The sequence below is a fragment of the Cynocephalus volans genome, chromosome 10 (assembly GCF_027409185.1).
Source record: "Cynocephalus volans isolate mCynVol1 chromosome 10, mCynVol1.pri, whole genome shotgun sequence".
NCBI lineage: Eukaryota > Metazoa > Chordata > Mammalia > Dermoptera > Cynocephalidae > Cynocephalus > Cynocephalus volans.
In genome coordinates, this window is record NC_084469.1 from 13042283 (window position 1) to 13065749 (window position 23467).

Here is a 23467-nt window from a genome sequence, read left to right on the forward strand (position 1 = left end):
AACTATCTAGGCTTGTGTAAGTACATTCTATGATGTTTGTACAATGATGAAATTGCCTAGCAACACACTTCTCAGACTGTATTCCCGTCGTTAAGCAATGCATGGTTCTAATAGAATTGAGGGATTCGGACAGTTCATGAAAGACCTCTCCTCCAAACACAGCTCAGACACCTTCTCTGGAATCCTTCCTCTAATACGTGCATTCTCATGTCACCTCCATCTATCCACTTTTGCTCTTTTGAGACTATATCTAATGTTTGCTTACCTGCCAGACCCTAAACTATGAGTTCTTGAGGATTAGAATGACGTCTGGTTCACTCTTTTCTCACCAGTCCCAGCAGAGTTGCAGGCATACATACAGTGGTGCTCAATAAGTGCACGTGGCATTAACTAAAAGTCTGATGTTTCTGAAATTTGGCTGAAGTATGAAACATTGCACCATCAATTCGCTTAGAATGTTAGCTTACCCTTTCGCATAATTTTAGAGTGAGGAGAAACACAGAGGTCACTAGATCATATGTCCTTTTATGAGTAAACTGCAGCTCAGGGCAGGGAAGGCGCTCGCCAGAGTTGCCCTGCCAGGGGTACCCTGCACTCCTTTGCATCCCTCATGGTCTCTTGGCTTTCAGGTGCCTCCTCTCTTACACCCCACTCCTGGGGAGCTCCAGGGAAGTAAACCCCACCAAGATTTCACCATATCCCACCCCTGGGACTCAGCCCAGGGTCACAAAGGCCTTTATGTCTCACAGAAAGAAGGTTTTCTTTAATTTGTGACCACTGGTTCTTGCAGACCCTTCCCCAGACCAAACCAGCCTAGTCTTAGTGCGGAGATGTGGGGAGGGAAGGGAAGAATCTGCCTGCTGGCCCTGACCTCTCCAGGCTCGCACCCGCACCCAGCTCATGTGGAAGGCGCTGCATCTGTTGCTACAGAAATGAATACGGCGATCCTCTTAGGAATACTTTTCAGTATTATTTTCATTACCGTGCAGAGCTTGTAACTTGACCCAGGCACAGACACCTGTACTCCCCTAGTGTAAATACTCCTAAAATCCCATTCTCGCGTGTGTGTGTGTGTGTGTGTGTGTGTGTGTGTGTGTGTGTGTGTGTGTGCGCGCGCGCGTGCTCCTGCTCTCATTCCATTTTATGTCAATCCCATTGATAACCCCCTGGCAGCGTGGGAAACAATGCACAGAAGCTCGGTCTGCCGCTCCCCTCTCCTCTCTACTTTTTGCACCCCTTTCGTACTTCCAGTAAGTAGTTAATTTTTGGTGGTTGTGGGAGCGGGGCGAGAAAAAAGGCGTTAAGCTTGGCTGGGGCCAGGAGAAATATTTAGAAGAAGATGTACCTTCAATTCTATCTAAACCAGTCGTTCTCAAACTTGGCAGCTCCTTGGAACCACCTGGGGAGCTTTAAAAAATACTGATGCCTGGGATATCACCCCAGGGATTCTGATTTAATTGATCTGGGGAGCGGCCTCGCTATCGGGATTTTTTTAAACTCCCCAGGTTTTCCCTAGGTTGAAAACTACTGAAATAAATTCCTCATTCCTCTTCCCAACCTAACAAAAAATAGATTCTGAGCCCAGGTCGGTGGCCGAGGGGACCTGGCCCCTGCTCCTCTGCAGCCGGCCAGCGCTGCAAGATCCCGGAAAATCTGCGCGCGCGACGACGACAAACACGCGGCGGTGGGGCGGGCGGGGCGGGCGGGCGGTGCCGCGCGTGGCCCCGCCCCCTCACGCCTATCGGCGCGCGGTGCGGGCCCTGACGTCACTCTTGTCAGGGCCGCGGCACATGGGCGGCCGGATGCGCTGAGCAGGGCGCTGCGGGGCCGCCGAGCGCGGGGGAGCAGCGGCCGCCGGCGCGGGGCGGGGGGTGGGTGGGACGGCGTACCGCTCCGGGTGCTCGCACTAGGTCCGGGCCCGCGCGGTGCCTTCTGCCCTGCTGCGGCCGCCTACATTTTTTTTTTCTTTCCTTTTCGCAATTTTGAACATTTTGCAAGACGAGGGGTTCCCGAGGCAGGTGAGAGCAGCTTGCACGTCGCGGAGGAGCCCGCGGGCACTTGGCGCGCTCTGCCGGGACCGTCTGCACTGGGAACCCTAAAGTTTTTTTGGTTTTTTAAAAATATTTTTTATGCAGATGTATTTATAAAGATAAAAGTAATTTTTTTCTTCCCTCTCTCCACCGCCTTGAAAGCGGCTACTTTTGGCAAAGGACGAAGGAAAAACTCAGCAACATTTTGTGGGCGATTAGTTTGGGTTTGTTTTTTTTTTTTTTAAAGAAAAAAATTCAGTGCATCGCGATGGAGAAAATGTCCCGACAGCTCCCCCCGAACCCCACCTTTATCCCGCCTCCCTACGGCGTGCTCCGGTCCCTGCTGGAGAACCCGCTGAAGCTCCCCTTTCATCACGAAGACGGTGAGCGCCGCCGCGGCTGCCCCGCTCTGGGGTGGGACGACGCTCCCCTCGGGGTCCCCCTCCCTGGCTGCGCACCCCCCGCTGGAGCACCCCTCCCCCCTCCCTGCCTGTCCCACGGCGCCCCGGCCCGCTTGGATGAAATCGAGGAGCTCACCCAGCATCGCCCTCCCTCCACGCTCCGTAAAGAGGGGGACCCCTCCTGAGCAACCTTGAACAGAGCGCTGGGGACCCGGCCTTGCCTTGCTGGGTCGCGCTCCTGCGGTGCAGGCGGGAGGTGTAACTTGACAGGTCAGGATTGTTCCCTGGAATGAGGCGCACCCGCACGCAGAGCGAACCCGCCGGGCCGGGGAGGAGAAGCCCGGGGGCCTGGTTCTGTCGGGCGGGGGTGGGGGTGGGGGCGAGGGGCGGCTCGAGCGGGGGGGGGGGGTCTCACTGCCAAGCCGGGGCTCGGGGTGGTGTTACAGCTTCTGTTATTGGTTAGCATTGGAGATGTGAGCGGAGACGCGCTTTCTCCCCGGTGAAGGGTCATTCAGAAAGGGAGGTGGGGGCTGGGCTGGCGCGGGGAGTGGTGCACGCCTCCAGCGCTCACACTCTCCCGGTGCACTTTTTCTGGTGGGAGGGGAAAGCGGAGCAGGCTCACGTGTAACCGCGCAGAAGCCGCCTCTGGCTTGAGCCCTTTCTTGGTAAGTCCCAAACCTTTCAAGGCAACCTTGGCTGTAGCGGGAAAGGAGGGGTACGTGAGTGGAGGCGCGCGGAACCGTGCTGGGGGCGCCAGGGATGTGTCATCTGGGCTGATGCGATTTCATGCCTTCGACATCATGGTAGCAAATGCGAACCGTGAGGCTCATAGTGTCAAGCCTTGAGAGAGATTATTTGGCTACAAATCGCTTGGGAGTTCTCACATCTTCTTTCCGAGGAGGGGACAACCTGTTGCATTGCAAGAGTTGGGGTGTTTGGTTCTCACGCTGCAGATCGTAGCCCCCTCCCGTAACTTTCCTTTAAGAACAGCACTTGCAGGCTTTTGCCTCTGTGGATGTTTATAAATCAGATTCTGGGATGAGACTGTAGAGGGTTAGAATGGATGAAGGTGGAGGCTGTTTTCTCTAAAGAACTCAGAAGCAAATTCCTTAATCCCAGATTCCATCCACGCCTGAGCACTAGAATTGGCAAAATCCAGAGCGCCTGTTAAAGACCTAAGGGGGTGAGTCGTATTTCCAGATAGAAAATAGCTTCATATTTCTGTCCTAGGCATGTAGAATAACTCGGCTTTTCCAATAGCTGTGCTTTGGGCAGGTTCCATAAATGTATACATTTTTTCGAAGTGGATCATACTCAAGTGCTTGGGGGAAGAAGAAAACACTTTATTTTTTCTTTTCTTTTACTCCTTTTATATAAAACTATGTGCCCCAGTGGTTTTAGAAGCAAACACATGTGGACTCGGCAAGTTCCCATTTTCCTTCTCTACCTGTGTGAGACCTTGGTCAAGTTCCTTCAAGTCTCAGAACCACTCTCTTCATTGTAGATGGGGATAATCACCGTTTCACAAGTTCGTTGTGAGATTTTTGAGATCATAGATGGGAAAACCCAGGCATGTAATAGGTGCTCAATTTTTGGTCTTAAAGAAGGCTGGAGAGTCTCTGTGTTACCAAAACTAAGACCACTGGCTTTGTTAAATCTGCATGACGTCATATTGTTACTGGGATGAATTTCCCGGAAGATAAATCATGTCTGATTATTAGATGTTTTTTAAAAAAAAAATCACAGCAATTGTATGTAATCACAGGTGTTATTTTTTCCTCTTTAGTTTAAATTATCTCCTCAAATAATGCACTGATGCACCGAAGACTGTTTTTATCCCTTGTTTTTATCCTAGATCAGCCTGTATCCCTGTCCCAAGGACTCATGCTTTCTTTCCAAAGTAAATAGGAAGATGTTGAAAAACAGGCAGAGATCCGTGTCCTGCCTGAACTTTTAACTCTTGATCCACAAAGGCAGAAGCTAAAGAAGGACCCTGGCATTCAAGAGAAGTAGTTTTGTAACAGAGGCCAGGAAGGGTGGTAAAAGAGCGACACTTTTTCTTTTCTTTTCTTTTAAAGTCCAACTTTCCCTTCTTCTGCAGCATTTAGTAAAGATAAAGACAAGGAAAAGAAGCTGGATGATGAGAGTCACAGCCCAACAGTCCCCCAGTCAGCATTCTTGGGGCCCACCTTATGGGACAAAACCCTTCCGTATGACGGAGATACTTTCCAGTTGGAATACATGGACCTGGAGGAGTTTTTGTCGGAAAATGGCATTCCCCCCAGCCCGTCTCAGCACGACCACAGCCCGCACCCTCCCGGGCTGCAGCAAGCTTCCTCTGCTGCCCCCTCGGTCGTGGACCTCAGCAGCAGGGCCTCTGCACCCCTTCACCCTGGCATCCCGTCTCCCAACTGTATGCAGAGCCCCATCAGACCAGGTAAGTCTCTGAACGTCCTCCCGTCAGAAGGGGAGGAGGACAAGTGGGAGGGGCAGAGGGGGATGGCACAAACATCTTAACACTGGGGGAGGTTTTAGCACACCTTCTAAAGAGAGGAACCTTGTGCTTTGTCCACAGCAGAGGGGCTGCACTTCAATAAGCATCCATATCACTCACCTGGAGAGTCAGCTAAATACAGATTCTGTGGACCTGCCCCTGGAAATTCTGATTTTTCAGGTCTGGGGTGAGAGCCCAGGAATAAGTATTTTTAGCCAGCTCCCCATGGGATTCTGATACAGCTGATCCAAGGACTGCAGTTTAAGAAATACAGACCTACGGTTAATGATTTAAATACTGTAAGCATCCATTTCCTCTCCTGTCTCTTTTGCCTCATTCCCTGAACACACAGATAATAGAATCTTGCTGAACGATTTAGGTAGATTCTCCATAAGGCTTGGTTTACCTACATTCATTCTTCTCTAGCTGGAAGGGGGAAAAAAATGTGAGTAGGGATGTAGGGCAGGTATTTTTTTATCCTCTCCATCTTGTTTTGTCATTGACTGAGAAACAGAATCTGAAATCAGGCTCTCCTTTTAAGTGTAGCTTAGCCTTGTTTATTAGAGACCCTATCTCTCTCTCCTTGCTATTCCTATAAACCAAACTGTTCTTACTTCTTTTAAAATTTTCATCTGTCCATCACACTTAATCCACCTTTATCAAAGCCCGCGAAGCTGCAGGGTTGTCTGTAAATGATGTCAAAATATTACACAAAAATGTCACCTGAAATGACTGATATTTCAGAACCCACTGCTAAATGCTCGGATATAAGCACAGATTGAGACAGCTCTGGATTCATGCCTTCAGCACCTTATAGTATAAAATGAACAGGAAGAAAGACCATTTCATATGCACAGATAACCAGGAAAAAAGATCCAGCCAGATAAATCATCAGGAAGGTCACCGAGCTGAGGGCCTTAGCTGCAGGGGAAGACAGAAAGTGGGACAACGTGAGACTTGTGCTAGAGACTGTTACTGAACTCCATGTCCTCGACTCATGTAGAAATTTCTGTGACATACAGAGTGAGATTTAAATGGAAGGAAATGATGCAAAGGAGGAAGGGAACGCCCCTGCTTTGGTACAATAGCATTAGAGCTAAAGTTCTTTCTTTCAAATTTCTCTGTGCTGGTGCCTTGTCCAAAATCCACTTTGAATGAGAACTCAAGGCCACTGGCAGGAATGGGATTAAGTTTTAACTTGCAGCTACCCCTGGAGGCTGCACGACCTGGAGCAAACACTGCCGTAGATGGAGCTGAGCCCCTGCTACTTTTAGCATACAGTGCCACTGTCTTCACTTTCTTTGCGGTACCAGACAACCCAGCAAAATAAATAACCCTTCAAAGTGGGAAAACAACCAGGGGAGAAGGGAGCAGAGCCCCAGTGAGAAGGCACAGTTGTGTCTCAGTCGTTCTGCTTTGCATAGTGAGACTTATCACGTCATAGGTGTGTGCCCTGAGAAAGTGACATAGCCTCTTAGAGCCTCAGTTTCCCTTTGTGTAGAAAGGTATTATTTCTATTTGATTGGGTTATTGTGAAAATTAGAGATGATATGTCAAATGACTACTACTAGGCGTTCTATTAATGAGATCCCTGGTGATTATTGTTAAATCTGTGTCAACATTATCATTTCTTTTAATCCCTGTCTTCTGAAATACCTTCTTAAGGTAATCAGGTATAGTATATAACCCTTCCTCTGTAGAGAAATATCAAGGGATTTTACCCAATAGTTCCTGAATTGGGGTGATTTAACCCTAGCACTTAAAATCAATTGACAAGTATTTCTCAATCCCCTACCAAATGTAGTATGTATACTATGTTAGAAATATGGTATTTTTTCCCAAAAGACATGCAAATGTTGGGTGTCCACACCTTGGTTCCTACTGAAAGTCAAAAACAAGAGTTTTTAGAATTTGAGGCTTCTTTAAAAGTCATTTGTCAGAGCTCAGGAGAGTCAGTATTGGTCAGTGACTCCCAGAAACTTGGGATGCTCCAATGAGAGCTGCAGTCCAGAGCAAAGAACTCCTGAGTTTCAGTACGTATCGTTTGGTTAGGTTGTGGTGGAAAGGCACTAGCTTCAAAGGGGGCACTGAGGGTCTAGAAATAAGCTCTCACTTAAATGTCTTTTTTTAAATAATGGAAATGTACTTCAAAATCATTTTCTTCTTTAAATAGAAAACTCAATGATAGTCTTGACAGAAAAGAAAAAAAGTTAAAGCTCTTCCTTAAATGCCAAACTCAGATAAAATGACTCTGTGCTATTCATACAATGTTGATCATTATGATGATGATAATGCAAAGTAAAATTCTACAGATATGGGCTTGATGGATGTATCTCGCAAGCAAACCTGAAAAAGGAGAAAGTTCTTGATTATTCTTTGTAGCTCACAGGAGTGACCAGAATAGAAGTACCAAGTTAATCTTGAGGAAAAATAAGTCCTCAGAAAGGAAGAGCACAGATGTAGCCTTGAGCATTCTGGGAATTGTTTAATTTCAGTCTCCATCAGGATTTCTCAACCTTGGCACTATTAATGTTTTGGGTTAAGTCTTACGGGAGACTGTCCTGTGCATCGTAGGATATTTAGCAGCATCCCTGCCTGTACCCTTTAGATGCCAGTAGCAACCTCCCCATAGCTGTGACAAGTAGAGATGTCTCCAGTCACTGCCATATGTCCCCTGGAGATAAAAATCACTCCCAGTTGAGAACCACTGGTCCAGACCTTCAACTTGGACAGCAAAACCTAAACTTAATTCAGGATCCTTTCACATGAATGGATGCTTTTTACCTCAAGTCATGCTTTATGGCAAAAACTTTTGAGAAGGTGAAGAGACATTATGTTGCCAAAAAGAAATAGAATATTATTAAGAGCATAATTTTACACTTTTAGTTGATAAAACTAACTCATCAGGCTAATAAGGAGGCAATCACTGAGCAATTTACCAAACATTTGTTTTCGGCTCTTTGCTTGGCATGCGTCTTTGAAGTTCTGCTGAGCAGCATGGGATCCTTAGTGCTACCTGTCTGGTTGAAATGAAATGAAGCCATTAGCTGACAAATTGTGCATTTCTAGGTCTACCCCAAGGGTGTCTTGGAATGACAGGGTAGGCATTCTGGTGACTTTTCATATTGTTTACCATAACTGCTCCCCTAACCCCTTTTCTATTTTGCGCATTTTATCCCTATTCCTTTGTCTGGCTGTCTGATCAAAAAATGAGTTAGATATGTGAAGAAATACAATTTTCCCTGAAGAAATAATGCAGGGATCCATTGAAACCTGATGTGGCTGTGGTGTGATTGCCAAGCCTTCTGGGCTGACATCTTAATGAAGGGAAGAGTAGGGGTTCTTGGATGCTGTGGCTTCCTGCAGGGGGCTTCTCAGTCATCTGAGGTGCAGCATCCTGGATATTCCCAGGCCAGCAGAGATGGCAGGAGTCATTATGATGGCTTCGATGTTTGCATTTCAGATGCTATCAGAGGTGGTGCATGGGGGTGCCCTCCTGGAGGTCTGTGCTTGGTACCGGAAAAATAAGAATCTCTTTGCCCCAAGAATTGAGCGATTGCTTTAAGGACAGCTGTCCCTTTAGGGAAAGTCATCTATAGCAGACAAAGGCTGAGTTATTTTTAAATGCCATGCTCGTAAAGCCAGATTTGAAATTGTTTCCTCTGGTGGTTTTTTGTTGAATAGCTTGGGGCTGTCCTACCACTGGTAGGCCCATATTCAGCTGAGAATTAGGAAGACTCTCTTGCTAGCTCTGAGCACAGAGACTGCATTATGATGAAGGCTGGTTGCAGAGAGAAGTGAAACCCTTCCATGTGGTCATGTGTGGGAAGAGGAGGGCTTAAGTGGGTGGCACAAGAAGAGTGAAGGGACCCACTGTGCCTTTGCACTAGGGAGTTCGTGTTTTATTTCTGGTAACCTTCCTCTCTGACAAGGTTTTGGTATGGAAGGAAAGTGCTGGTTGTGGCATCTAAGTAATGATGGAGGGGAGTTCCATGCTGGTGGTTCTGGGAGTATGGGCGGTCCTACTGAGGCAAGAGGAATCTCTTGCTTTTCCCATTATGAGGAGGTGAAGCTTCCCTTTAGGGCATGCAGCTCCTACATTTTCCAGTCCAGCATGATGCAGATGGGGAGCACTGGGATTAAGAGTTGCCGGGTGGCACCTCAAGTTTCTTGGAAGTGCTTGTCATTCATCTGGGGGATCATTCATGATCCGGGGGATCATGAAGGGGCAGGAGTCAACTCTGTTCTGGAGGCAGGTGGGGACCTTTTTCTGTTTCTTGCAAGAGTTCATTGTCTTCACCAAGCCCTGTAGAAGACATTCACAGGATAGTAGTCCTCAGCCTATGGCAAGAAGTATCTTTGGATACGTGTGGAAAGCAAGGCACGCTGCTGGTTGGGAGTGCAGGCTGTGGACTCAGGGACCTGGGTTTGCATTGGGGACCCACTGCCGGCTTGTGTGTAACTTTGTGTCGATTACTTCACCTCTTTATGTCTCTGTTTACTCATCCATCTGTAGAATGGAGATTATAAATAGTCCCCCCCTATGGGTTTCACAGGGTTAAGTAAGATAACCCACCACGAAGTATGGCACCATGCATGGCACATGAACGCAGAGAGCGTGGAGCTGTTATGACATTAGTGGCACAGGGGTAGGGAAAGAATGACCGGATCCCAAACCTTATTTTCCATTTAGGGATTTGTTCATCTGGTTCCCTTCCCTCTGCAAAAATAGGACATGTTCTCCCCGCCCGCCCCCCCCACCCTCCCAGCACGCCTAACAATTATTCTCTGCAGCCTGCATGACCTTTCTCTTCTTCTGGGTTAGGACCTTCCCTGATGTTAGCCCAGCAGCATTGCTTCTGGGTTAGCAGCTCCTCTGATGCCAGTGTGGAAACAGCCACTCTCTGGGTGCCCAGCCCCCGGCTCTCCTGTGAGCCCTGGCAACCCTGGTGGCCTGCCTGCAGGACCGTGTGCTCCAGGCACGTGGCTGTGCCCTGTGGAGCTCGCCCAACTCTGGGTGGGGTGCTGGCTTGCTTTTCCTCCCCCACCACCTTCTCTTCCCAGGAGAACTACAGCAAGTGCCAGCAAGCAATTGTAATCCCGACCCTGGCATGAGAAAGCTGAGCTCTTGAGGGCAGCTCAGATGCCAGGGAAAGAAACCTGTTCTGTCAAACATTCTAGCCAGATCCCAAACCCAGCCCTATCCTGCCTGTCTGCCCAGAGGCCCTGTCTTCTCTGCACCGCTGTGGTGGGCAGGATTCCTGGAGGCCAACTCCTGCCAAGGGTCTTGGCAGAGTTTTTTCAGTTCAGCACTGTGCCTACCAGACTAGAAAAATAGCAATATAAAGACAGAATTAGGTGGAAGAGAAGGAAGGGGTGGGGGAAGTGGGAAGAAAAAAGCCTTGATAACATCCTAAAGTAGATAGCCAGAGGAGAAGACAGCAGTGATTTATTAGGTGTCTCAGAAAGCTCTCTGCCAACCAGCATTAATCTCTTTTACCCAGGAATCATTTTTTATGTCTCAGCAGTAAAAATGGAGGGAAGGGAGAAAGTAGTAGGGGAAGTAATAAGATGAAAAAAAAATTGGAAAAAAATGTATTAGAGAGAGACTGGGGGGTACAGAGTCTGTATTTGCCTCTATAATGGGAACGGTTGAGAATACTGTCACGGCTAATATTTTTCATTTATTATACTATTTGGCATCCCCCAGCAAATGTCTTGACCTAAAGCCACTAAACTGTTGTTTTGCCATAAACTTAAATGTCCTTAAGACCTAGGCTCCTGCTGGCTCACCATTCACAATGTCTATCAGAATGTCCTTGTTTGAGACACAGATCTATGGGAACAATAGAGCAATGTTTTGTAGAGCACAAGATCCAGTAAACAGACCTGAGTGTGAATCCTAACTCTGACAAGTCCTAGCTTGCTCACGATCTCAGGCAAGTCATTTAAATGACCTGAGCTTCTGATTTCTCATCTGGAACTTTGGAATAATCATTGGACCTGCCTCGTAGACTTGTTGAAGGTCCTGTGAGCCAGTGCGTGTGGAGTACTTGGCACAGTGCCTGTAGCACAGTAAATGCTCAGTGACAGCTGCTGTGGGCAGCATCTTCACCACCATCTAATCCCACTTCTCGCAGGAGGACCTAGCATGGGTCTCTGAGAGAATCTTGATACTTTTCCCCTCCCAGGCAGTTAAGGACTCTGGGCAAGGCATTTGGATTTCTTTTCTGCTTCTCTGCCTAGTCTTGCTTGCCACTCTCTTAGCCTCGGAGTTAAGACTTGGGCAGCTAACTATACCCTTTCCTCACTCTTCCTTGTTCAAGGGGTAAGAAAAATCAAACAAACAAAATGCAGTTTGAAGAAATTCTAGATTAGATTTCTTCCATGTCCTATTTGCTAGTAAATCAATCAGTATCACTATGGAATTTGTTTTTATTGGAGCATAGTTGATTGTACTTATCTGTGGGGTATAACATTGAATATCAATACCTGTGTGCAATATGTGATGTTCAAATCAGGATAATTAGTATATTCAACATTATACAATGTAATTGATTTTTGTGGCCCTTTACCAGTTCCTCCCTCTATTGAATTTTTAATAATAGGCATTAATAATAACACTTGAAGGCAACGTAATAAACTCAGGAATAAGGAATCTGTGAAAGCATTTTGTGCTGTTGGATAAGGAGAGGGGTTAATTCATCCTCTGGTTTACAAGCAAGACTTTACATAAGCATTCCAGAATAATAATTCTCCCTTCCCCAGGTGGTCCTTTAATGAGTAAATCCTTAATCTTTCTGAATTTTCATTGTCTCATCTGCAAAGTAACATCCTTGTTGGGTTTATATGAGCTTTCTAAAGCTAACATGCAAGAAGGGTCCAGCGTGGTGCCTGGCACATAATAAGCTAGCCTGTACCACAAGTCAGTTCTGTTACTTTTCTCTTGTAAATGATTTGGTGATTAGAAAGCAACAGGGGAGGGTGTAGGAGAAGAGCAATGTGGACCATCCCAGAAATAGCATCAGTTTTTGCTTTGTGCTGCGCCCTGGGGAAGACAGGCAAGGGTATAGCAATTTAGTAGAGAAGGTAGCCTTTTAGGCAAAGAGATGAGTGACAGGACAAAGTAGCACATTCTCACTGTCAAATGATAGCTATATAAAGGCCTCCAATATCTATTGAAAAGAGAAGAGTAAGAGATTAATCAAGAAAGTGAGCAAAAAATTTAAAAATAATAAGGGAGCTGTGCAGACACTAAGAGCTGCCAGACCTCACAGGAAACAGCCACTGCTTAGGGCAAGAATACCTGGGGGCAAGGCTTCATGGAAGAGTGGGACCTTGTGCTGGGCCTCAGGAGAGGTGGGAGAGCCAGACTGGAGAGTGGGCAGTGCTGCAACAAAGTGTAAAGGTGGGAATTCCCCCAGGTTGTTTAGGGAATAAGGTGTAGATTCAGCTTGGCTGGTGCAGAAAATTCATATGATGGAATCAGGGAGATGATTTGGAGAGGTTGGTGTTAGTCAGGCTAGCAGCTTCATGAGTACGAGGCGACAGAGCTTGAACTTTATCCAGTAGGCAGGGGGGAGCCATTGAAGGTTTCTGAGCAGTGAAGTGGCATGTGCACACTTCCACTTGGGTTCAAGGTTAGATCGGAAACATTTTTAGTAACTTGACAATAGTTTCCTCTGGCAAACCAGGATTTCCTTGTTTTTATTATTTTGAAAATAAATACTCTCCTTTGAACACAACTTTTCAAAACACAGTGTTCTAATGATCTAGAGAAAGTAATTCAAAAACACAGGGTTTAGGTTTCACTTATAAAGCCCTTAATTTTGGTGATGGGGTGAAACACTCTTTGGCAAGGAAATACTTTGAGGGATTTAAATGATTTAGAATTTAAAAGTCCAAAAGCAGGCCTGGTCTCATAGGAGTAGAAAAATAGATTTTAATATACCCAACCCATTAACACTCATCACTTTTATATGCCTCTATTTTACACAGCTTACTAGGTTTGCAAACAAGTATATTGAACCAATTTTTATGAGTGTGTTTGTGTATGTTCACGTGTATGTATAGGAGGGGCAGAATTAATGCCTCAGTGATACAAATAGTACTTGATTATAAAGATCACCTGCAGCAGTAATTTCAAGCTAAAAATACTTAGCCAAGTTTCTGGCCAGCTTATTAATTTTACTCCTGAGAGACAAAGGAGTCATTATTACAGTTTTGCATTATTGAGACCTGACTTTGTGTTTGTGGCTTCCTTCTTCCCTGAAACCAAAACGAATTGTAATCATGCTTAGATATGGGGTGTGTATCATATTAGGAGTGCTGCTAGAGGAAAAGGACTTGGCGGGAGGGGACAGAATCAGGGAGGGGAGGGACTGCTGAATGGCACGTGGATGCAGTGACCTGCTCAGGTACTCTGAAAGTATGCTCTGATATCAAGCCAAGATTATAGAAGGCTGGAAGAGTTGCCATAACCCCAACCAGTTCACTTAAAAAATAATGGTCAATGTTTGTAATTTCACCTCCAGCTACCACAGCAGACAATTATAGGGGTGTTGTCAGAATCGCGTATCTGTTGGGGGAGAAACTGTACGGTATACTTCTTTCTGTTAAATTGGCTTCTGGTGGATGTAAACTCTATGACTGAATTTGAAAATTCCCGAAATGTTCATTTTCCTTCTTTTCTGATGTTAACAAATGTCATTACTGTCTTCGCTCCCTACCTATGCGGTCTCATTTTCTCTCCCCTGTTGCACAGGGTTTCTCAAAGTTTTGTTTTTAGAAGTTTAATCTGGGATTTTTCTTTTTTTCTCGTTAATGATCTTTGGAAGAATGCTTTCGAATTTGGAGTCTTGTAATGAGACATGGCTTGTGGCTAATTAAACCCACTTGCCTCCCAAATCTTGCCTGGGAGACCTTAGATTCCTAAAAACAATGAGTGCATGCTACAGAAAGATGCTCGGGGGAGCTACAACACTAAATCATCTGTGACAAAATGTTCTCTTAGAAAGTGGAATCGCATAAATGGATCGGCCGAAATAAATGTTTTGGCAGAAACTCCTCGAGTGGGGAAGAGCAGTGCTTTCTTTTCTAATGAGCTCTGGGTAACAGTCTGCTGTGATGTCTCTGCGGTGGAACACAGGCATGGACAGTGGAGCAGGACAGTCTCGTTGTCGCTGTCTAAGTGCTTCTGCACTTAATGGAAAGAGTTAAGCACTGCTGTCCATTCATGCACAATAAATGCCTCTTGAATTGAATCGAATGGGAAAAAAGAAGGTTTAGGGAAGGATGCCACCAGTCCCTGACCGAAGGGAATCAATGCTGTAAAACAGATGAACAAGATCGTCTAGATACGCAGTAATCCGGATACCCAGCACAGAAATCTCAATACCCCAAGAAATGAAGGGTTCTTTTAAGGATAGCGGCAAAGAGTTAAACTCCATCTGCTCTGAGGATTGAACAGAAGACTTAATTCTCCTTGGGGTAGATTGATTCTGATGTGGACCTCGTTAGTATCACTAAAGAAGACCATGAGGCTTTTACTAGAGAGAACTATAAAAATAGGGTGGAATGCTGAGATCCAGTCAGAATAGTATTGCTTTTAAAAGGCCAAAGGCCACTGACAGGTATATAAAGGAAAAAGTAGATAATATAAAATATAAAGCTAGAGATATAAGCCTTGATAGATTTTCTGAGGAAAGAGGTAAATTTCTTAGAACTGACTTTATAAGAACTGTAAGAACTTTATAAAATTCATTTTCTTACAGTTGATTTCTTTATATTAATATACTTTCCCATGGGATTTGGGTGTCTTTTGTCTTCACAGTCTCTAAAGCATATTTATTTCAAATGGGAACACCTGAATGATTTTAAAAATCATTAAATGATTTAAAATTTTTTTGCATGTGAAAAAATTTTTTTAGTGTTACAAGTGAAATTTACCCAAGCCTCATAGGCCAGTTAGTGGTATTTAGTTATTGAATTCTTTAGAAGTTTGAAGATGAATGACAGGAAGGTGCGAAGAAGTGATTTGGGTCTACTTATATTCTGTTTTTCTTTTGACCATCTTGTTTCTCTGGCAGTAACATTGTATTGATTCAGATTTTATGATCATTTGATCTTGAATTGATTAAACTGAAACTTATATCTTTGTCTTCTTTATAAAAAAAGATATTAACAGATTAATTGTGCAAATATAATTTTACTAGGCATATTGAACATATTTGAATACAAAATAGTCTTGAAAGACCAACTACGTGTGTATAAATTGATGTTCTTAACCACCAAGTGTATATTAGTGAATAGCAAAAGAAATTCATTCATTCAGACATTTCAGTAATGTGGATTAGCATTCCCACCAGATTGTTGCAATCAGCCCCCTTCTTTTATTTGCCCCCTCCTCACTAAATTTTCATATTGTTAAATTTTTATGTAAGTGTAGAGAACCAAAAGAGCATTTTTGTTCATTTACCTGCCATCAGGTAGGATGTCATAGACCAATCTCCAAAGATGGTGGTTTCCTCTCGAGTCTCACTAATGGAATGATCATCTGTTAGAGCAGTTTCGTCTCGGTTTTCGCCTCTCCCCATGGAGGGGCAGCAGAACGTGCTGGTTAAACTCAGCGGACTCTTGGCTCTGCCATTCCCCAGTAACTCTTCTGCCTTTGTTTCCTCCGTTGTAAGTAGGGATGATGATACCTGCTGCAGAGAGTTCCTGGAGGAATAAATGTGATGAGAGATGTAAAGCACTTAGAACAGTGCCCAATATATAAGTGGTAGCTCCATCACACTCATTTTTATTCCATGGTTACCACTTCTTCTCTTCTGCCTTCATCATCATCTGAGGACACTCAAATAGGAGCAGATCTTGTGCCATAGCAGTTCTATAGTGATGATGGCCTTAGAAACTGCTCCCCACTTTTTGAGTCATCGTAGGGAAGAAAGGGTCATGAAGAGGCAGAGCAGGTGAGCATCCGGTGTATTTACACCGGTGGGAAGATACCCCACATCTCGGGACCCTATTTGTGGTCCTGTCACCCTTAGCACATCACGGTGTGACTGCCTGCGTTCTTTTGTGGCTCCTCTAACAGACGTGTGCACCCCGGGCCATGGCTCTGTCTTTCATTTCCATACCCTTGCGTCCTCTGATGCTGTACCTGAAAGAGTTTGAGTGGGTCAGGGTGAAACGGGACTTATATGTGTTGCCAGTGGTGCTCTCGAGCCTTTCCGACAGGCTGTAAGATATGTGACTTGGGTTTCTTCTTTCCTTTTGGTGATACCTCTGGGTCATGAAGTAGAGAACTGCTGTGGGGTCTGAAGGGAGAGGATGGGGGGTTTCCAGTGATCACAGGACTCCCTGGCCTTCTGCTCCCCCTAGTGTGAGTCTCTCAAACACTTCCTTCTTAACTCTCCCTACCAGATGGAAAAGTGGCAGGCAGGCCTCCAGATAGGAAAAAATGGACCTTTCTGTTGAAGTGGAATGGAAACATAAGGAAACTGAGAAAACAAAAGTAGATTATTTGGAAGAAATGTGTAAAAACGGTTTTTATACAAAAGGGACAGCTGGAAGTTGATCGACGTAAGAATTGGGATTAACCTGATACAATTTTGCTTTTCAACCAGACTGGAGGTGTGGGGTTCTTGGCACGGGTCCTGATACATACAGTATGTTGTGTCCTGTACATATGGGTGTGGAAGCATAAAGATTTTAAAGTCACAGTAGTCTTAATGGATTACAAAGTACATCAGCATCAAACTTGGTGAGATTTTCCTCTCTTGAGAGGGACGTTTAATTCCAGCTAAACCTCCCTCAGCATATTTTTACATCCCATCAAATATCTCTGAGCTCCCCTTTTATAAAAGAGTGGGCACAATGCTCCTAAGTTTAAATCAGCTAAGTGCAATATGAAAGCATAGCATTACCCATTATGTATTAAAGCCAGGATGGTGCTATGCACTTAATGTAAGGGGTTGTAGGAAATCAACGCATATTAGAAATGATATTGGTTCCTGGAATTTAGTCTGTTCCCAAGAGGATTGAATGTTGTGGATACATTGCCAAAGTAAGTTTTCTTTTTTTCCTTCATCAGCCTTTCCATTCTTACTACAGGCAGCTTAAAAATAAATTTCAGCATATCTTAGTGGCCAGAAACCATGGAGATCAGGATGAGATCATTTTCAAGGCAGAAATAACAAGTTTTGATAAAGATATTCAGAGAAATATAGTCCTAATAGCATCAGACATCATTGTTAGACCTTTAGTCACCAAACCAAATTGGATTTGGAATTAGAGGTCTACTGATAAACCAAGAAACTTTGAATAACTCTCTTAAATTCTGAATCCCCATTTTCTCATTCAGAACATGGTGGCCTGTTTCATAGAATTGTCATAAAGGTTAAATTATGTTAAATGGCTATCAACAAAGGGACCTGGGACTGTGCTTACTCAGAGTTGTCACTCAGTAAGTTTTCATTCAGAGTCAGAATCTGTTAATTAAAGATCACTTTCTAAAATGCATTTGTAGTTCGTACCTTTGGAGTCTCACTTACTAGTTTCTGAGTTGCTGGGCTGTGTTTTTGCAAGCCCCATGATGCTTCTTTGGGTACACTAAGAGATCTTATTTTTAGTCTCAGTTACGCTATTAATTAGAAATATAACCTTAAGTTATCAATCTCTCTGGGTTTTACTTCTTTATCTTTAAGATGGAAATAATCCATGTCCTTCTAACTTACAAGTATGTCATAAATATAAGATATCCAATTAGAAGACTGATCCAACAAAATTTAAATCAAAGTCCAAACTGGGTTGCTATTATTATTTCCATTGGATTTTAGGTGGCAAGAGGGGAAAACATGTAGCAACAATTTCAAAGGTAGGCCAGTCACAAAGAACACTAAACTTGGAGTCAGCTAAGCTCATTTCTAGAGCCAGTTTGCCAGAATTATTTTGTGTTTCTCTAGACAGGGCACCAAATCTCTCAAGGCCTCAGTTTTCATGTTTGTAAAATATAGATGCTGTTTTTGGCTCTATGACTCTGTGTTCAAAGAATACCATGTGTTGGAAGATTAACATTCACATTTTGGTGCAAAAATTTAAAGCCTCTTGGGGTAATGTTGCTACTCCCAAGCTAGGTAGATGGATTAAGAATCTGACATTCTGCCTCTCATAAAGGATGACAGAGTTTAAAAACTAAAGCTGAAAAGCAAAAGACACAAAAGACATTTGATCCCTTTTGGAAAAAAACACAGCAACATTAAAGCTAGTTAATTCCTTAAAAATGGTGTTCATTCTGAGTGGGAACCACTGACTTCCCTCTGTTGTGCAGCATTCCAGAGCAACCCTGAAAGTAAGTGATCTGGCTAGAATCATTGCTCCAAGGGTTGGATTTCTTAGCAATGGTTTATCAGCAACTTTTAATGGAAGTTTTTCTGGAAGGGCAGTGGCCAGCTGGGCTTTTGGCTGCTTGTCTGGGTGGCTGGATTCAGGTTTGTAGGGCCTGCCTGTGGCAGTAGGTGTCATCTCACAGCTGGCTTCAGTGGATTAGTAGGTGCCTGGAATGTCATCTTGAAAGATTCTGAGGCTTGGTTTGGGCTCAGTGGAAAGAATTTTGGGATTGATTAGTGATGTCTGCCGTGGGCTTAGATGGGGCAATACTTGCGCCAAGTGTTTGTTGTCCTTCCAGAGCAGGTTGGGAAGATCCTTTGTCCCTCCACTGGGCAGCAGATCAAGGACTCAGGCCAGTGTTGTTTCCGGTGTCCTGAAAAAGTGTTTTTCCAAGCCTCCGGCATGTACTATTTTACTCTCCAAGGGTGGCTTATTCTGGTTAGCTTAACAGAGAGAATGGAAGAAAGGAAGTCTTGATTCTGCTCCATGGTCACAAGACATGAATTGCAAGGTGGAGGGAAGCTGTAATTCCAACACGTAATCCTGTAGATACCCCAGGGAAGCGCAGGCTTGGGTGCCCACTGGCCCAGCAGAGGCAGCCACAGACCACATAGTAGGCCATGGCCAGAGGTCACAGCTGCAGATTCCCTGGAAACTGGGCCCGTGGTAGACAGTCAACCACAGGCTCCATGCACTACAATTCTTAACGTTTAAAGTAGAAGCGCTGCCACCTTTTTAAAGGAGGCAGTGGAGAATTTACCAGTCTTTTTAGGATTGAGGTAATTCTCAGTTCTCTATCCTAACAAAACAGATAATCTGAAGTTTATTTCTCTTTGCCTTTGGAATGTGCTTTATGTTTTTGTGCTGTTGATCTGCTTTCCTGGTGATGACCGAAGTCTTCAGATTTTTCTCTCTGGGGAGAACGGTAGAAGGGGTATGGTGCTTTCGCACCTCCCCTAAGTGTTTCTCACAACTGGCTAAATGTCTCTGAACCTTCCCAGCCTTCTGACTTTAAATCCATGAACTGCACCAGTGGAATAATAATAGTTGCAATTTATTGAGCACTTTCTGTGTGCTCCCTGGGATCCAGGCAACTGTGTGACAAGGGGTGGATCCAGGAGTGCGAGTGCATTAGGCAATGGGATGAAGTGGGCTATGATTAAACATTGTCTGTGGAGAACCTACAACAGAGTGCACTGAGAGTGGACCTGACTTCCCGGGCTACTGCTGTTTCCTATTGTTTCCAGTGACTGCACTTGAGCTCTGCATACGATTAACTTTCAATTATCCTGAGGCTGATTAACTGGTTTGCAGATTAACCAAGGTGAAGGCTCACCTGGGCCTGGGAGGTGCTCATCAACTCTGCTGCTCCATAATTAGCTGGTTACTAGGTTGATTGCCTGCTCCAGGGTGGGGGCTGCTGTAGGGGAGAGGAGCTAAGTGGCAGCTGAGCTGCTTCCAGGATCTTCTTCTCCCTTCAACCAGAGGTGCCCGCAAACCTTACAAAGTTGTGCATTCTCCAGCATGGTCCCTGAGAGGTTCAAAAATTCCCTGGGGTCCTTGAGCTTTGCCCCTGCCACTTCCAGCCCCAACACCCCCTCCAAATTGGGAAGTTCAAGTTGGCCACAGGATACAGTGAATTTGAAAGCCCTGGAGATTAAGTAATCTAGTATGTTGAAAGGAGGCTGGGTGAGCAAGGCCACTAATCCCCCTTTCCTCCTCCTGCAAAGATGTAGAATGACAGGCTTGAGACACTGAGCCACGAATCTCTCCTGAGGTCAGTGGAGGCCAGGGCTGCAAGGCAGGGGCTGCCCTGAAGGCAGACTCCTCAGGGTCCCAGCCTTTTCACAGCAATTGACTGGGTTGCTTCTATGTGCCCTGGTTCATAGAGAGCTGACTGCATTTGCCTGGGTTCCTGTGGGTCAAGAGGGTAGGAATATGTGTTTGCCACACCTTCCACCAGTCCAGAATATACACAATTTAACCTAGGCGTCAAGCTCCTGCCATGTTTGGGATGATCTCAGTTTGGGGGAAGTACCTTGGATCCCAGATATACTCTGAATCTTGAGAAAGTGCCCATTGAGGACTTTGGTCTGTGGCCCACCAAGAACGAGTGAACATCTGCCCAGGAGCATGTGTGGTGGGATTCCATGGATTAATTTCACTTCTTAAGCAGCATTCCCCCGAGCACCTGACATATCTTTTCATCTCCGTGTTCCCATTTTGCATTTGCCAGGCCTGCAGTGCCCTGCCTTGATACAACAGAGTGTGCCGGCAGCTGCAGTCCCATTTCAGCCAGGGCCACGGGTTTCCTTGGGCCCTTCTCTCTGGCTCACGTTTTCTCAGGGCTGCTGGTGTGTACAGTCTAGAGATCACATTTTATTAACACAAAGAAATCTGCTTGGGCTGCCTGGCTCTCGCAGTCACATGGAGAGAAATGTGTTCCTTTGGTCCTCCAGCCTGCAGCTCTCCGTGCAAAATACAGCAGAGAGCTGGGCACCAGGCCAAGCTTACATGTCACTTCGGAACACACTTTCGCATCACTCCTTGGCAGAACATCCATGGCGGTGTCTATTTGGGGAGTAAGAGAAGTGTTGTTTCCCTCTTATGGGTGTCAAGAGATAGGACCTTTAGAAATGTTTTACTTTCTCCCCATTTTCCTCTTCTTCAAGGGGCCCAGGTACTAAGGTGACCTAGCCAAATGTGGCCTCAGTGCCTGAGAGAAGCCCCTTCCCTCCCAGGGCCACCCCTTTCCCTTGCAAAATCAGTAAACATAGCCGGGACCGCCTGGGACAGAGAAACTTAGGCCAAGGTAATAACATCAAAACCAAAGTCCTGGGACTCTTGAGTAAATGCCTTATCCTCCCAGATAAAACAACTTTGTCATCCAAATCTTTCTTTCCAAAGATCTAAGACTTTTCTAATGTTGGTCCCAGGCCAGCCATGGAAGGAAGGAACTTCAGCAAGCCTCCTGGAATGGCAAACACTGTTAAAATAAACAAATGGGCCTCTTGCGTTTGGTTTTCCCTTACTTGTCTATTTTTATTTCTCATTCTTCCCCCTGTCCTTTACCACTCTGTAGGACCCTCCCTGTCCACGCCTCCCATCCCCATCTCACTTTTCTCAGGACCAAGCTGGCTGTTTTGCCTTCAGTAAAACAAATATCTCATTTCAAAAAGGAATAAGGAGAAAGAGGTGGTGTAATTGACTTATTTTGGGTAACCTCCCCTCCTCCGCAACCCCCCATACTCTGTTCTTATAGGTGGCTGCTTGAAGCCTGACTTGGGCTTGAAAATAAAGTTGGTTTTGGAATTTTAAACCTTCCATAGAAAAGTTCTGAACCGTTAAATAAACAAAGATTTATCGCAATAATACTGACTATTTCCCCACAATGGAATCGACCCTTCTCATAACAAATGCTTGAAAATAAACTCTTTCTTCCCCTATCACATCAATCCATAAATTCATAAGGATGCCCAGAATATCAGGGACTAGGATGCAGCCTCTTGCCGGTCAGCTGGTGAAGGCTTTGCTTACTCTGCAGAAGGGGGATGACAGAAACCCATTCCACCTGTCTCAAAAACCTGCTGGTAATTAGCTTTAAAAATAAGGCCAAGTTCTCACATGGCTGGTAGATGCATTAGCTCAGTGGGGGTTTGAGGGAGTGTTACTTCCCAGAGTAATACTGTTGCAGGCACATTAGTCATTCCAGGTGAGGTTAGATAAGGTTATTTCAGAGATGAAGTCACCCTGAACTTTCAAAGAGGTCTTCTGAAAGGGTTAGGAAGTGCTGAAGTTTAGAAGTTTTATTTAGACCTTTGTTCCCTTTCCACTTACAAATGAGACCAGTATGGTTTAAAGTCACATTTTGGTTTTTGATCCACCAAAGCTCTGACATGAGAGAGAGTCATCTGTAGTCAGCATCAAGTGTCCATTCTCCATTACTCATGTGTGGGTTATCTGCTTGGTGTATTAGCCATGGTAAATGTGTAAGTCCTGGCTAGCTGCCGTTTGCCACCCAGCAAAACAACACTTTAAGGCTTCTACCCTCTGCCCTCACTTGAAGAAGTGTTCAGGGAATGTACTTGTACAATTAACTGAAACAGTGCACAGTGCATTTCCTTAGTACATTATAACAGCAGGACAATTATTCCGAATGGACTATATCTGGACTACTTTGAAAATCAGTAATTTAAGTTGTTGGACCTGGATTTGGCCTATCCTGGTACCAGTGTGAATACTTTAATCCTACAGGATTTTCTTATTTTGCATAAAACAGGCAAAGAGTTTGTTGAAGCCTATCTTCCAACTCCCAAAGCATTCCGTATACCTCACGGTGAGTCCCCGTTGACCCTCTGCAGTTGACTTGCAAGTTTCTCAGAGGTGGGGACTAGGCTTTTATCTCCAGCACCCACACACCTGCTTAACAGGATTTGGTACTCAGTAAACATTTGTTGAATGAATGAAATAACAGATATTTTATTAGAAATGGTTTTAAATGGGTGCTTGTGCCAGCAGTTTTTGTTTTTGTTTTTTGTCTTTGCAAAGAGTCACAACGGTGTGGTGAGCTTCTTTGGGACAGACCTGTCAGGATGGTCTCAGAGGGGGTGAGGTGCAGACATACCTTTGCTGAGGTAGTGACAGGTTCAGGGCTGTTTTTCTCCTGTGAACATTTTACTGTTTCTAATTGGTTGTTTGACAGTCAAGGATAAAGAGTGTTTTCATATAGGTGGACTCAGATGTTTACATATAAACGTGGATATTGACCCCAATTTTCCACCCTTTAATCACAGAGACATGATTGGAAGTCAGCAGCTCCAGCCTGCATGTTCCCAGATCACCTGTAAGAGTTCTTAAAACTCATCCAACAGGTTCTTAATTGGGATTTTAACTGGGTAAGTAGAGAAGTTCCACACTGGTGGGGGGAAGGGAGGAACGCAGAGGGATGTTGATTTAAAAAAAAAAAAAACCACCACCAACAACTCATATTTCTTTGGTTAATAGATGCAGGAGAATGCCTCTCCATGTGACCTGTTAGGGTGTAGTTTCTCTGAGCATAGGATTGACTGGTTTACAGAGTGGCGCTGCTTCTCACTCTGGCCAGCAGTTGTGGTCACTGAAACAGACATGGCCCTGCTGAACAGGAGAGGGGC

At 44.9% G+C, this 23467-nt stretch overlaps 1 protein-coding gene across 1 annotated transcript in view; it reads left to right on the plus strand.

Moving 5' to 3' along the window:
* The first annotated feature begins 1893 nt into the window (after positions 1-1893).
* The window catches only part of HLF (HLF transcription factor, PAR bZIP family member), a 52329-nt gene continuing 30755 nt past the window's right edge, over positions 1894-23467 (plus strand). Inside the window, exons 1-2 of the mRNA XM_063112158.1 lie at positions 1894-2413; positions 4533-4868. Coding sequence (XP_062968228.1) covers positions 2299-2413; positions 4533-4868 — 451 coding nt within the window. The 5' untranslated portion in view covers positions 1894-2298. The remainder of the gene's footprint in view (positions 2414-4532; positions 4869-23467) is intronic.